At 39.7% G+C, this 16224-nt stretch overlaps 1 protein-coding gene across 1 annotated transcript; it reads left to right on the top strand.

Moving 5' to 3' along the window:
• The first annotated feature begins 75 nt into the window (after positions 1 to 75).
• ELOC (elongin C) lies at positions 76 to 15080 on the top strand. The gene is made up of 4 exons (XM_063451326.1): positions 76 to 162; positions 4934 to 4984; positions 12898 to 13041; positions 14633 to 15080. The coding sequence occupies exons 2-4, from the start codon at positions 4981 to 4983 to the stop codon at positions 14821 to 14823; spliced, it is 339 nt and encodes a 112-aa protein (XP_063307396.1). The 5' UTR covers positions 76 to 162; positions 4934 to 4980; the 3' UTR covers positions 14824 to 15080.
• The last annotated feature ends 1144 nt before the right edge of the window (positions 15081 to 16224 follow it).

Genomic DNA, 16224 nt, shown 5'->3' with positions numbered 1-16224 from the left:
ATGCGCCGTAGCGGTGTGTTCTATGTATATGGGTGTTGGGTTCTATCCACTCACTTCCGGATCCCTTCTGCCCAGGGTGCGACCTTCCGGAAGTGATTGTTACTTCTGTCGCCAGGGAGAGCGGATAAGGCCGCGGGATCGGAGCTGGGGACCTGCGGCCGTGTGAGTAACCCACTGAGTAACCGACTGACGGGCCTTGTGATCTCCACCGAGCCTCCCAGCCGCCGCACGGCGGTCTGTCACTGATATAATGTGTAATGACTGCCTGGCCCGGCATAGCGCCGTGTAATGTATTCAGAGTCAGACATGACACCCGGCCCGGGCTGGTCATTGCGGGGGCCGGGCTGGACAGGAGGGGTGTCTAATGGGTGTCACAGGACATGTAGACCGTCACCCATTAGACGGCTAACCAGCTCCCCATTAAAATATATTGAGAATAAACCCCCCTGGGGTCACTGAGACCTATTGTTTAACCCCTTAAGGTCCAAACTTCTGGAATAAAAGGGGATCCTGACATGTAATGTGTCCTTAAGGGGTTAATGGAGCAGAATCGTTATATAAGGAATGTGACTTTCCCACACACATCTCTAGGCTCTTATATTTATGGAGTGCATGTTGCATTCTATTGTTGTTATTATTTATAAAGCACCAACAAATTCAGCAGCGCTGTACAATAGGGGGTTGAGGGCCCTGCTCAAGGAGCTTTACATGCTAGAGAGAGTGGGGTATGGTGATACAAAAGGTAATGGTACGGTGGAAAAGTAGGTTGCTAGATTAGTTTGTTAATCTAATGGGAAGGGAAGGCTGTTATCAGTTTAATTGATACGCTTTCCTGTAGAAGTGAGTTTTCAATTATGGGGTATTTTATTTGTAAATGTGACTGTGTAAAGCGAAAACAGATTTGGTGTCACATTTCTATAATTGGTTCCATCCCTATGGAAACCAATGGAAGAGTTCTGATGATTGGCACTTTTTTTTTTTTTTTTAAACTGCTCAGTATACATAATCCTCAGTATGCAAAATAAAAAATTTTAACTGTACACATTGAGTTATTATTGTGTTAATGTAGTTGTGAAATGATGGCATGTTACCCTATTTCTTTATAAAGATGTGTCATTATACAGTACTGTAGATCATAAAATAAGTTGGCAGTGTTTCACTTTGTCCATGGATGGCCAGTGTTCTCTGCGTATTTGTGCAGGTCAGGGAGCAACATGTGTACTGCAGTCAGGTTTAGTGTTAAAGTTAATATTGTTAGCTCTGTTTGAAAGAAAAGTAAAACTGGGTATTAATCCCCCCCTCCCGTCAGTGCTTTGGAGCTTTTAACACTTGGAGGTTAACCAAAGAATGTCAGACCTTAATCATGATCTTTTTAATTTCTACAGGGTTTCCCATTCCCAATTATTTCCATTATGGCAGATGGAGTTGCGTATCTTCCCTTGGGAGTGCTTTTACACATTCATAATGCCACAAAGTATTTTTATTTTTCTTACTAGTAACATTTTCTGGTTGGTAAATTTGAGCAACTGGTCTACTAGCAGTACAATGTTCACACGAAAGCCACTGATCTAATGCTTGACTGAATTAGATGTCACTCGGTTTCCTTTTTTTTTTGCAGGGGAAGAGTGGTTCACACTGCACCCAGAGGTCTCACTTTTTAAGACAGGTTGACTCTATTTGCAACTACTGTGTATTCTCTTTACAGTTACCCACAGCTAGAGTGCAGTGCGGTAACATGAACCCACAGTCTCTCACCAGCCCTGAATAGTTAGATTCACCTGTCACATACTACCAACCTGTTACATAATGTCACAAGTCGCATATATGCAGATGGAACTCCTTTCATATGCAGCTACCAAGTCAACTACCCAGTCATATTAAAAGCCTGATCCTCCTGTCATTCACATAACTTTACCCACCCAGTCATATAGCACCACATACTCAACAATCTATATTTCTCCATCAATACAGTTAAAGGGACACCCCAGCCCTAAAGCAGGGTTTGGAAAGTTTGCTCTGAATCTAGGAACCAGTTTTTTTTTTTTTTTTAGCTAACAAAGATTAATTTTCAATGACAAAAAATACAATTCTTAAAGGGACTGTATGTCACCTGAACCACTACAGCTTAATGTAGTGGTTCTGGTGTCCATAGCCTGTCCCTGCAGGCTTTTCAATGTAAACACTGCCTTTTCCTAGAAACGGCAGTGTTTACATTGCTATCTAGTAACACCTCTAGTTACTCAGATTGCCACTAGAGGGGGGGATCCTACTACAGTGCAGAACCTACGTTCAGCGCCTCCTGAGTGGGGATATGCTAATTGGTGCAGCATTTTGCTGCACATGCACAATACCGTCCCAATGTTTTCCCATGTGTAAATCAATTTGTCAACCCAGCCTCCCTACACTGGACCACATGGAAAGGATCCTCCTCCCTACCTTTGGGAAGCTGGTGTGGATCCTTTCCTTGGGATCCCCTGTGACTGCTGTCCTCTTCTTTCTCTTGCTGTTTAGTGATGCCAGGGCTTGAGTGATATATTACGACTCCAGGCATCACGTGCGATGTAGAAGAACCGGAAGATCGCAGCTCCCTCGCTTTGCAACAGTTTCTGATATTTTGCCATTTCCCCAGGTTTTTTAACTTTAGATCTCAAGTTTAACCCCTTAAGGACACATGACATGTGTGACATGTCATGATTCCTTTTTATTCCAGAAGTTTGGTCCTTAAGGGGTTAAACAGCAGGAGCTTGTTTGAGAGGGTCTTGTGGCTTCGATTAGGCCTTCCAGCACTTATCTGCCTTGTGATTATGATGTTTCCCAGTCAACCTAAATCTGAGGAGTGAGTGGCTATCCTGGTGGGAGAGATGGCTGATCTTCTTCCTGCAAGAAGCACATTAATACACAGCAGTGCTCCTTAAGTCCCGGTCTACTCACCCTGTGGACCGGTGTGGGTTATCCAGGTTCCCTCCGTTAAGGCCTTTTAGCCTTCAGATTTATCCAGCAATATAATAAAAACAGTTATATAGCATATGAGCAAGACACAAGGAGTTGAGGAGCTGTTGGAAACCTCAAAGGGCTTTTGAGAACAGTCTTGCAGATTTTAACACAGTCTAGGTAAGAATTTAGAGGGAATGCTCAAACACACCCGAGGAACACCTTACTTGTTTCTGCTTTAATTTTGGTCTGAAGCAGAGTCAACCAGTGGCATGGTCTTGTGAGAAGCTATATACCTTGTGCACCCTTAGCAGTTGTCCGCAGATAACACATCTTCCACTCTCCGACTGGGAACTCATCCACAAAAGAGCACTCAACCCCTTCAGTCTGTCCTCTAAAAATGCCTCCCAGGCAAGAAGGCACCCATAATACACAGAGGATATTCAAGAGATACTTAGACTTCTTAAGTGGTCAGATAAGATGACACTTTCTGCTGGCTCCGGACCGAGCCTGCGTCTGTGTTGACATCTCTATGTTGCAGGGTAGCCTGGTAGGTGGGTGAACCCCTTACCTTTTCACTATGCATATTCAGACAGGGACCCCCAGAATTGGTATGCGCTCAGGCGGCATAGACTGTCTTTCCATGTTGTTTTTCAGGACATTTGTTTTAATTATCCGGCCACCATCAATATACACAGAACACTGTTTGTTTTGTGCTTGAATTGTTCATTGCCAATTTAGGTATATTGTTTCACATCTGTGTCTTGGCAGCGGTTCTATTTTTAATTATATTACCTTTTTATTGTTTCTGTTCCTATAAGTGACTATAAGCTTGCAATATTTATTATATTTAAGAAAAACAGTGGTTAACACTCTTTTCTATAAGAGAATATAACTTCTGACTCTTACTGACATCCTTGCTTATGTCATATAAAAAAAAAGAAATTCAAAACAAAACCATAGTGCAAACATGGACATGCAAAGAGGAGACTATAAGGTACCCTGTGTGCAGCGCATAATCATATATTTGAGTATGGTCCAAATGTTTACATTTAATTTCTTTGTATCTGTGTGGATAGCACAATGTGATTGTTAACCAGCTGTCTTGTCTACAGTTCTGTTTCCTGCACATATTCTAACATTTCTAATGCATAATATGGAAGGCACATTCCTCTTTTTTTTTTTTTTTTTATATATATTTGCAGTTTATAAGGTACATACAGAGATCAAGTGTTTTACAATACATACAGGATAATTTTACAGTATTTCGGGTTCACACGTGCATTTCCACATTGTCATTAAAATGGGTATACAACATGTAGGCAGATATTTAGGTATAGCTTTCTTGTTTCCGTGGATTATTGCGAGCCCCATATTTGGATACGTTATCCGCCTACTATTCACATAATCCCGTATATTCTCGTACCTGCTTTATCTTTTATAACATTTCTCAACAAGGTGTTCTCAACTGGGCGTAGAATGGGTGGTATGTGTTGGGTTGGGGGGGTGAGAGGAGGGTAGGGTAGTTGGAGTGGCAGGAACATGGCTTTCCCATATTGTGTCTCGCTTCGACTTGTTTTGGCATGCTTCACTTTCTTTCCCTTCTTTTGTGGTCCTTATCTTTTTTTTTTTTTGCTGCTGCTGCTCTCTGGCCTAGGTTTAGCGTTTTTCTATAATTATCCCATAAGTTCCACGCGTCCACCCAGAATGTTTTGGGGGCTCTGTACGCTCTGGTCTTGCTTTCATAGAGTTTGATTGCTTCTATTTGGTCTATACATGCCGTTGACAGCGGCGGTTCTTTTTGAAGCCATGATTTGGCTATGGCAGTGATAACTGTCAGGATAATATGGTAGGCAAGGTACTTGTGATGCTTGACTAGGGTTGTGGGAAAGTGCTGAAGTAAGAACACTTCTGGGGTGAGCGGTATGTCTATACTATCTAAGTTATATATGTCGTCTCACACACATTCCTCTTTTTAATTTTATATATATTTTCCTTTCAGATTCTTTTATTGCGATTTTGTCCTGCAGAATAAATTAGTCATCAAGTATGGGTAAGTTTTATTTATTTTACTCTCTGTGAAACAAGATATTTGGCATTTATGTGAGGTTCACTAGACAAGTATAGTACAATCTCAGTTTGGCAGTGGCATGCCTCAACCAATACATTTGGTTGAGTGGATTCGGCTTATTTGGGAAAGTCAAACTACAAGGGGGGTAATTTACTAAAAAATAGCTCTACTTCAGAGCTGATAACAGAAGCTAAATATCTGAAGCATATCAGATTTAAAATGGAGCTTAGAAACATGGCCCTAGAGCAAGTGGGTGGGCCACAGTATAGATATTTTGAGTACAATAATAATTTAGCACACTAGAGGGAGCACAACAAATACACACAAACATGTCTGTATATACATAAAAGAATGTTTACAGACATGACATGCTTCTAAATTTCCCTAGGTTGTTGGAGATCTGCAGGGCCTGGGATTTAGCTGACCTTTTAACCCAATGTTGTTCCCTCCATTTGAGGACTGAATTATTTTCTATTTTGATTTGCATGAGTTGAAAGCAAGTTAAGTCCCTGAATTCCTTGATTGCGTTTAATTTTTGTAATTTTTTGGCATCTTACACATTGTGCAAATCTACTTGGTTAATTCAGGGCCGGTGTTTATAACAAAAATGCTTTTAGTATATAACCAAATTGAACATGTGGGAATTGTTACTAAACTTGGCCTTCAAAATAAGGAGATGGGGTGAAAATGAGAACTGTGCTTAGCTGGGTAATTGGTGTTTTAAAGGGACACTTATTCAGATTGGTTATGGTGCCAACAGGCTGTACCCTGTAGCCATACATTGGTCAAATTTTTTAGACCTTCAAATAAAACTCAAAAGTGGAGCTTGTAGGTCTCCTCAATCTATGTCTGTCTGAGATTCTGGAATTACTATTCCTGGCTTTCATACCAATGAGTTGGCCATGTCAACACAATGTGAATGTTAAAAACCGTAAGACATACATCAATGCTTTCTGACAGAGGTTTAAGATGGCACTGCAAGTTTACTTTAAAGCTCAGATTTGAATTTGCCAAATGTATGGCTAAAGGAATAGTGTATTGGCTAAAACCATTTCAGTAAGCTGAAGTGGCTGTTGTTTAATGTTCTTTTGCGTTCTCAGTTCCATATTTTTTTGTAAACATAACTAGGTGATGTCACTCTACCATAACTTGTTCCTCAATTCATTTGATCCTTTTTGTGCATTCTAGTAACTTAAAAAAAACACTATTGTGTTTTTCCCACGCTGCAGTGCGCTCTTCATGGCCTATCCTGCCTCCATGGCTGAGTTCGATGATTTTTGCCTTTGCAATGCTTTTGCTAAAAGAAAAGCATTGACAGGCTACTGCGTAGGCATGGCAAAATGTTGCGCTGCACCAAAGATAAAACCATCTGATTAAAAATAGCAGAGTAACAGCCACTAGAGGCATTTAAGCCATACACTATAAAACTTGCCATTCCTGTGGAACTGGCTGCAAGATTAAATTAAAGGGAAATGGCACCCAGACAACTTCATTGAGATAAAGTGGTCTTGATGCCTATAGTGTCTCTTTAAAGGAACACTCTAAGCTCCATAAGAAGCTTACCTAGCTGTATGTATTTTATTTATTTTTTAATATTTTTTTTTTTTTTTGGTACCAGGAGTGCCCTAACACTATCCCATGGTAAGCAGTTATATAATTTTAGTACTATTAGACAACTTACATGGGTCTCCTGTGTGTCTGCACCATGTCCTATCTTTTCTTGCAGGAGAGGCTGGATGTCTGTATAGAATAATACATGGCTGATCCAGGATCAGACTCATTGACTGAGAGCCCTCAGCTGACAATCTCAAGCAATGAGCCTGTTTTAGCATGGCTCTGCTTAACTCTGTAGAGCAGGAAACCGTCATAAACTGTGGCTATGGGTGCCCGGTGGGACCGGAAAGAGTTGCCAAACTATATTCAAACCGTTATTTTCCTAATCCTACCAGAATAACACATATGCCAAGTTATTCACTGAAATTAGAATTCAAAATTAATTTCAAGTTTTTGGCCAAAGTAGCTGAACTTAAAATTTCCCAGTTTGGCCATTTTAGCTTTAGATTTGTGATTTTCTTTGAATTAAATTTAAATGCTCACTTTAGAGAATAACTCATTGTATTTACAGGTAAATACATAAATGTGAATGATTGGTAATTGACAATACTGAATTTAATTTTTCTCCTTAAGAGATAAATACATTCACTAATGTCCATACATCACATTTTCCTTGGTTTAATTCAGCTTGCAAGGAACTTTTTGATTTGGAAAATAAATATACTTTCACTTCATGTAATAAATAATTGACAGTTTCATGCAATATACCAAGACCAAAAAGAAAGATAAATCATTGTCTAAGATTGCTGCATCTGCTCCTTTAAATTGGCAAATAGAAATCTGGGGCTGACCCGATTACAAGCATGAAATGTAATTAATGATACAGACAGTTGGCATTTATCTACCATCAAAATGGGCTTCTCTCCATAAAGAACACTGTAACGAATCACCTGGCACCCCGACTGGGTACCTCCGTTGAAGGATGCTCCTAGCGCTTCCTGAGGACTCCAAGCACTGCAGCAGACACCATAACCACCGTAGACTCCTCCAGAGAGCAAAACAGGAACCAGCACTTACAAGAGCTTAGCAGGGATCTAGCAAGGGAATATGACCAGCATAGCAATCCCTTGTAGCAGATTCCCCCAATAAGAGACGGCACTCCACATTGAGGGTAAAGTAGAACTCACTAACGAAAAAAGAAAAGAGCCAGTGGCCAAAGACAACCAGCCTGTAAGTGTGTCCGGGGAATCCTAAAAGGGGATAACCCTTACATACGTTTGAAGAGAAAAAACAAAAAGGAGGATCTAAAGAGAGAAGAGGAGACTCCTCATCCCTACACTAGACCAACCAAAGGAGGAAACCCCATCCTAAATGTAATGATAAAACTTAACCTTTATTAATAATAAAATAAAACAATGTAAACACAATTGAAAAATAAAAAGTAAATGGAAATAAGGAGTGCCACCACAATGACTATGGATGTGGACAGTAAAAATAAATATAACTAAATGAATATTGTCCTTCAAAACCACCTATAGACAGAGATCAAACGTCAAAGCTAGTAACTAGATGGGGAAGGTGGTATGGAGGAGAAGAAAGGGAAAGAAGAGAGAAAAAAGGTAATCCTCTAAGTCACTGAAAACACTCCTATAAAAGAAGGTGGAATCCTGATATGCATAAAGGCAAGAGGTAACAAAATATCTAGTGCAAACAGGCAACTTAGTTGCACTTGTAACAAAGTTCCCTATAATATGGGATAGTAAAACAGGATACTATTACCAAAAAGACCCCATAGTAGCATATATAAAGGAGACCACCCACATGGAGAAAGACTTGTGTGTCTAATCAGGACTAAGCTAGGCTAAATACCGTATAAGCCGACCCAAATATAAGCCGAGGCCCCTAATTTTACCCCAAAAAACTGGGGAAACATATTGACTCGAGTATAAGACTAGGGTGGGAAATGCAGCAGCTACTGGTAAATTTCTAAATAAAATTAGATCCTAAAAAAATTATATTAATTGAATAATTATTTGCAGTGTGTGTGTATGAGTGCAGTGTGTGTATGAGTGCAGTGTAGGGATCGACCGATATTGATTTTTTTAGAGCCAATACCGATATTTTGTGAACTTTCAGGATGATAGCCGATATTCTGTACATTTACCATTTTGGAAAATAAAAACTATTTCTAAAGGTAAATGCACAAAATATACATGCCATGTGTAGTGAATGCAGTGTGTTTAGACAGGGGAGCTGTGTGTGTGTGTGTGTGTGTGTGTAGTGGATGCAGTGTGTGTTTATATTTAATTATTATCATTTATTTTTGTTTCCCCCCCTCCCTGCTTGTTGCCTGGCCAGGGAGGGGGGATATAGCAGTCCCTGGTTGTCCAGTGGCATTGGCTGAGCTGTGGGGGGGGGGGGGCGGGCAGCAAGCGCTGAGTTACCTTGCCTCCAGCTCCCCAGTGTAAGTCTCGCGGCCAGTGTGCCGCGCGGAGCGTTGCCCTGGTAACCCGTGGCAACGCTCTGCGGCCGCGGGTCTCGCAAGATTTACACAGGGGAGCTGCTGGCAAGGTAAGTCAGCGCTTGCTGCCCGCCCCCCCCAGGACCGCCGGGCTTGTAATGAGGTATTATCGGCAATATCGGTATCTGAATTGGCCGATACCGATATTGCCGAAAATACCGAATATCGGCCGATAATATCGGTAAAACCGATAATCGGTCGATCCCTAATGCAGTGTGTGTGTGTGTGTGTGTGTGTGTGTGTGTGTGTTGCAGAGCCTTGGTGGGAGGTGGGCATTTTTATTATTATTTTTTTTAAATTATTTTAATATTTTGTTTTTTTATTATTATTATTAAAATATTATTTTCATTTTATTATTATTTTCAATGCATGGCAGGGAGGGGGGCTCTCACTCCCTGGTGGTCCAGTGGATGGGCACTGTGTAGGAGGGGGGCTGGCAGAGCTGTTACTTACCTCTCCTGTCAGCTCCCTCCTCCTCCGCGCCGGTCCGGTCAGCACCTCTGTCAGCTCCCAGTGTAAGTCTCGCGAGAGCCGCACTATGACCCCGCGGCTCTCGTGAGCTTTACACTGGGAGCTGGCAGAGGTGCTGCACGGACCGGCGTGGAGGAGGAGGGAGCTGCAGGAGAGGTAAGTAACAGCTCTCTGCAGCCCCCACAGCCCCCTGTCTGTATTATGGCAATGTAAGTTGCCATAATACAGACATTGACTCGAGTATAAACCGAGTTGTGGTTTTTCAGCACAAAAAATGTGCTGAAAAACTCGGCTTATACTCGAGTAAATACGGTAAATAGACAGACTCTTCTTATAACTCTTAAATTCCCTCCTCTTAAACCACCGAAATGCCAGAGCCCTTTACCTTTACCTCTGACGAAGGCGCATTTAGAAGCGCTGAAACGCGTGTTAGGTAGTTTAGTCAGGAGTTGCCACATGTTATGAGATCTTATTTATTCTAGATAGCGTTCACTAGCTCTGGCAAATCGGTGGTTTAAGAGGAGGGAATTTAAGAGTTATAAGAAGAGTCTGTCTATTTATTTAACCTAGCTTAGTCCTGATTAGACACACAAGTATTTCTCCATGTGAGTGGTCTCCTTTATATATGCTACTATGGGGTCTTTTTGGTAATCGTGTCCTGTTTTACTATCCCATATTATAGGGAACTTTGTTACAAGTGCAACTAAGTTGCCTGTTTGCACTAGATATTTTGTTACCTCTTGCCTTTATGCATATCAGGATTCCACCTTCTTTTATAGGAGTGTTTTCAGTGACTTAGAGGATTACCTTTTTTCTCTCTTCTTTCCCTTTCTTCTCCTCCATACCACCTTCCCCATCTAGTTACTAGCTTTGACGTTTGATCTCTGTCTATAGGTGGTTTTGAAGGACAATATTCATTTAGTTATATTTATTTTTACTGTCCACATCCACAGTCATTGTGGTGGCACTCCTTATTTCCATTTTTTCATTTACTTTTTATTTTTCAATTGTGTTTTTACATTGTTTTATTTTATTATTAATAAAGGTTAAGTTTTATCATTACATTTAGGATGGGGTTTCCTCCTTTGGTTGATCTAGTGTAGGGATGAGGAGTCTACTCTTCTCTCTTTAGATCCTCCTTTTTGTTTTTTCTCTTCTAAAGTAGAACTCAGGTTTAATGACACACACTCTGCTTTTATGCAATTCTCCCCTGCAAGGGAGACGCCCACATACAATTATACATTATCCAATCACACAATGGTTACATCCCACACATCTCCTCACCTTAGCCTGAGAGGTAACACAATTATCCGTACAATTTAAACATACTTTTTACCCAACTTTCATAACTCTAAAACCATACATCCAATATTAATATCACCTTCCAAATACAAACATACCCAAAAATCATACGAATCTGTTCAGCTGTTCGGGAGATAAGTATGTCACTTTTGACTGACCGCAGGCACATTTTCATGCCCACAACAGTTCCATGGATTTAGGCTGTACAGTCGGTCTATGAATGACTTAAGTCCCATTCGAACGAGTGTTCGAATCTTCGAACAGGACTTAGTCTCCAGCCGCGGTGTCGAAGGAGGTATGGGTCAGCGGTGTTCGTGCAATTGGGTAGTCGCTTTTCCAGTAAGGGGCAGTTTAATTTAGTTATTGTGCTATAATTCCCATTGTTTGCCATAATAAAATTAATATACACTTTGTTTTGGAAATACCTTATGGAGGTCCTTGCAGGTGAAAGGACACCCTAATCAGAAACAGTAGTGTTCGACGCAAACTGATTTGATTTTGAATTCTCAATAAGGAAGGTGCACATGGCATGCCTTAAATATATCTATTTTATCCATACACTGTGCAAGAAAATGTATGGATGAAAATTAGTTTTCTTAATTTGGCTTACTCGTGCTTAAAGGAACACTATAGCTTTAAAAGTACAAACGTACAAAAATATCAAAGGGGGGATTTGCTTAGAATAGACATAACTCATCTCATTACCTGTTATTGTTCAAGCTCCATGATATGTGTAAACGCTATGGAAATTAGATTCTCTCTCCCCCCACCCAACCCCATTTTAAATTCTCCAAAACATCTGCATTATGTAGCATACAATGGGGTCTTAATTAGTCTGTCATTTGTGTGTGCTCTGGACACTGGCTATAATTTCATTAGCAACGGAAACAGATGAAGAAGCCAAAGTGTATAGAGCATCTTCAGCTGGCCCATACTCCACAAAACCAATACAGTATATTTATTGGGTTTGGTTGAAGGTTTTAACCTAAGCAAATGTTAGGATACATAATGACTTAATTAGGACAGATCACATTATTTTCCTAATCCTACCAGAATAACAGTGATTTACACGCTTAGAATAGTTCTGGCTCCTGTAGTCCTTTTGTATCGGATTCAAAGCTACAGAATATAGCTGAAAATCAATTCTTCATGAAAGCCCTACTATGTATAGGTATGTTATCCAATCACGCAAAGAGGTTAATAAACGGGACGTGGGAAGAAAACCCACAGTGGCCTTTTATCAAGCTTGAAAATGTGGAATCCAGGTCTTTCTTCCCCCCATCAGATCTGGTGAGTGGAACAGCTGCTGTTAGCAGCCATAAGCATCAGCTTATCAAAGTTTTGTTTGTGAATGGAGCCATTCAGAACAATCACCCGAGTCAATGATTGAGTACAGGGATGGCCTGTGCTCTGTCAGAAGGGAAGAATGTGTGCATGCATGACATACACTTGCCCAGTGTGCACATGCAGTATGTTTAGGAGCACAGGGACAGGACCACTTTGCACTGTAACCTAAGCAATGAGCACAGGTTGGAATATTTTATTTTAATATGTGAACACAGCTGAATATAACTACATTTGCCATTTTATCAAATGATGCATTCAGAAAAGTGGAAGCATACTGCCAACAGCATTTGAGGCACACCTTAGTTAAGTATACCAACAAAACTCAATACATTATTGTATAAGCATGTAAGTGGACATCTGGGATCTTCAGAAAGTCACAGTTCCACTTTATTCTTAAAATTGGCTCACACCAAGCTTTATTTGAGGCTCTTTGTGTTGTTTTAGTTATCCAAGCCAGTGCTCAGCATTTCCATTTTCCCACTTGCCATTGGCAAGTGAAAATTCAGTCCCGAGCGTTGATATTGACCCATAGTGAGTGTGCCATAGACTCCCTAGGCTTGCACCGGTGAGTAACATTTAGGCCTGTCTAATAGTGTAGCATTGATTAAAGGTATTTGGTATAATTTTATTATTTATTTTAAAAAATATATATTTTTTTCTTTTTACAACAACCATTTAATTTTATTTTGCTTTAAAACAGATGGTGAAGAGAAGACATATGGCGGCTGTGAGGGCCCTGATGCAATGTATGTGAAACTGATCTCATCTGATGGCCATGAGTTCATTGTTAAAAGGGAACATGCTCTAACTTCTGGAACAATCAAAGCTATGTTAAGTGGTCCAGGTAGGTGCAAAGGTTGAGGGAGAATAAAGTATTCTTATAACATGTAGTTCTGTTTGTCCTTTGCCTCTCATTGCGGTATTGAAAGCACATTATTAGGGCTAGTTTAGAAGTCCCCAATTTCATATTGTCCCCTACAAAATTATTTATTTCTTTAAATTGGAGAAACTCCAAAACGTTTTCTCACAGGCCATTTACACAAACACACACTCTTTTTATTTTATATTCTCTCCCCCCCCTCGCCCACCCAAAGACTTTATACAGTGAAAGCCACATTAAATTTGCTCGTACAGGCATTGTAGACCAAACAGAAAGTCTGCTTAGAAATAGTGCATTTGCAATCAAGTAACAAATAAGAAGCGCTTGTCTGACACATTGGTTTAATGCAGTGTACATATAGATCCCAAGAGAAAGACAAATATGAAAATGGTGGGGGTGGGGCAGCTCTTTAAAAACTACAGTCCAAGCAGACTATAAAGGAGATACTGATCTAACCACCAGGATTAGTGTTCTAAGATCCAAAGGGCAAGGCCCTCTGCATCAAATTTGGATCCAGCAACACCCGAGGTGTGATACTCATCAGATTCTATTTAAAAAAACAAACTATTTCATCTATACCACAGGTTTGCCACTCTTCCTGAAGTATGAGTGGAGGCCGCATACAGTTCCAAAGAACAGATCTCAAGTAAAAACTCCTGTAGAAGAATACCCACTATTGACCAGGTCAACAAGGGAGAGAAGGGTTAAAGATCACAAAAGGGGATACCTTTTATGATCCCAAACATTCTCTACCAAAATTTTTACTGATTTTAAATGAAAACTGACTGTTAACACCACCAATTTAAACTAACATAGTAAATACACAACCTTGAATTGGCAGGGGGTGGCCACACTTTTTTTTTTCTTATAATAAATTCTGCATTTTTCAACATGCAGGAGAAAAATTTAGTTTTTTTTTTCTGATTTATTTCAATATGAAAGAAAAGTGGATTAACTGTACGAGAGTGAAACCAGGGACAATGCTGGCCAAAACCTAATCCGCTGTTTTATTTGCTAAAGTGAGAATTCAGAGTGAATTTCAAATATAAGGTCAAAATACTTTGGCTACTCTGTCCTTAAATTTGAAATTCACTTTAAATTCTCACATTATTAAATAACCCTGAAAGTTTTGAACAGGTGGACTTTTCCATTAACAGCTAATAGCGTAGCTAGTTACCTAACCAGGGATTGATATTCTCTGCCTGTGTACATTCCTCGATGAAGTATCCCAATCCTGTCAGTCAGTATTTATTACTTGTCTCTTTTATATATTATACGGATCTTGTTTATTATATGTACGCTACATGTATATTGGGTTATTGAGTGAAAGCAGAAATGTAGTATCCTTGGTAGGCAAACTTCACTTATAGCTCATTAATGTCACATTTATACAATTCAGTAGCATTTCTCATGTTTTACCTTCTCCAGACCATATAAAAGACAATGTTTTTAATGAGGGATTTTTAGATATTTTGTGACTTTATGTGCAGCAGTTTGTCATTGACATTGAATCAGTTTGCTGCATTTAATCCTTAACAACTGTGTGTTTTTACAGGGCAATTTGCAGAAAATGAAACCAATGAAGTGAATTTTCGAGAGATCCCCTCCCATGTACTATCCAAAGTCTGCATGTATTTCACTTATAAAGTTCGTTACACAAACAGCTCCACAGAAATCCCTGAATTCCCCATTGCACCTGAAATTGCACTGGAGCTTCTGATGGCTGCAAACTTCCTAGACTGTTAAATAAAGTAAATTATGTTAAATTACTATGGATTTTTTTTTTCTTTTTGTATTTAAAAGCTCATGTTTGGTTAGCTTTATAATTTTTTTCTTCTTTCATGTAGCATGTTTGCCACCTTTTCTAAGCGATGTGTAGTATATGGCATTATGGAGTATCATACCCACTGTTTGGGCGGAGCAAGCGCTTAGACAAGTATTTTCACCTTTTGCTTGCCTTTATTTTCACAACCTGTCCTAAATAAACATCTCTGACAACTCAATGTTGACGTTTGTTTTTGGACATTATTATATGAAGATTGTTGGGGTGTTCATTTCTTTAAAAGATCATTGATTGTTTAGTTTTCAAGTTGTTAAATTATCTGTCCAAAATCTTTTCTATTTAAGGGGGTTTAGTTTTTTTACTTTGTGAGGTTTTTGGTTTGTTTTTGTTTTTCTCTCATTTAAGCTTTTTGCATTGAATAATTGTGCAGACATAAACAATGGTTGCAGAAAACATTAACATGAAAAGGGCTTCATAAAAGAGAAGATGATTTTTGGTACCTAGTATACAGTACAATTAGACACAAGAAATGTAGCAATAAAATCAGGCAGTAAATCAGCCTCTTGTGTATATCAAAAGGTAGTAGGGGTCAAAATTAAAACAGATAATGTTGCCCAAAATTTGTGTTTACAAAAAAGGAAAAAATAAGCTGTTATACTGTGACATTAGTACTGTAATCTAGTCTTCCTGTAAGGCAAAACATTGCATGTCGGGTTAAGACATAAAGGACAGAGAAGGGTTGGGGTCTGATATGAATTAAAAGAACAGAAAATAGAGCGAACGAGACAAAGATAAGACAAAAAAGGGGGGGAGGCTATTATTCAAGTGGGAAAAAAACATGGGAAGAGTCTATGTGCATGTTAATTGGGGGGGGGAAACCAGCAAGGAATTGTCAGATATCCTCAAGGAGCCGCGGAATACAAAACTTTATAGTGAGTGTTAGCTTCCATACTAGGAACATAAATGTAATTTATACCGCTTAACAGACAACTCCCCCCTCCCCTTCTGGCCCAGATCATGAAAGATGCAATCTCCATTCATGACTATTTCAAATTTGCAGAGAACACTGAATTGGGCTACACAATTTTTTTTAAATAAAATTCGAATGTTAAGGACCACCGGAAAAGCATAGTCCATTTAAATGAAAAAAGAAAGATCCACTTTAGAGTCCCATAATATCAAAAATCAGACGGAGTGAGTCCATACGGAAACACAGGACAAGAGACCATATAAAAAGTTTTGGTAACTATATAGACCAGGACACTGATGCCACACTCTTGATAAGGGATCCTATAGTGCCAGGAAAACAAACCCGTTTTCCTGGCACACTATAGGCTCTTGGAGAGCCCCCCTCCCTCGACGCT

This window comes from Pelobates fuscus, chromosome 4, assembly GCF_036172605.1.
Source record: "Pelobates fuscus isolate aPelFus1 chromosome 4, aPelFus1.pri, whole genome shotgun sequence".
NCBI classification, from domain to species: Eukaryota; Metazoa; Chordata; class Amphibia; order Anura; family Pelobatidae; genus Pelobates; species Pelobates fuscus.
This window is presented reverse-complemented; position numbering and strand designations above follow the sequence as displayed.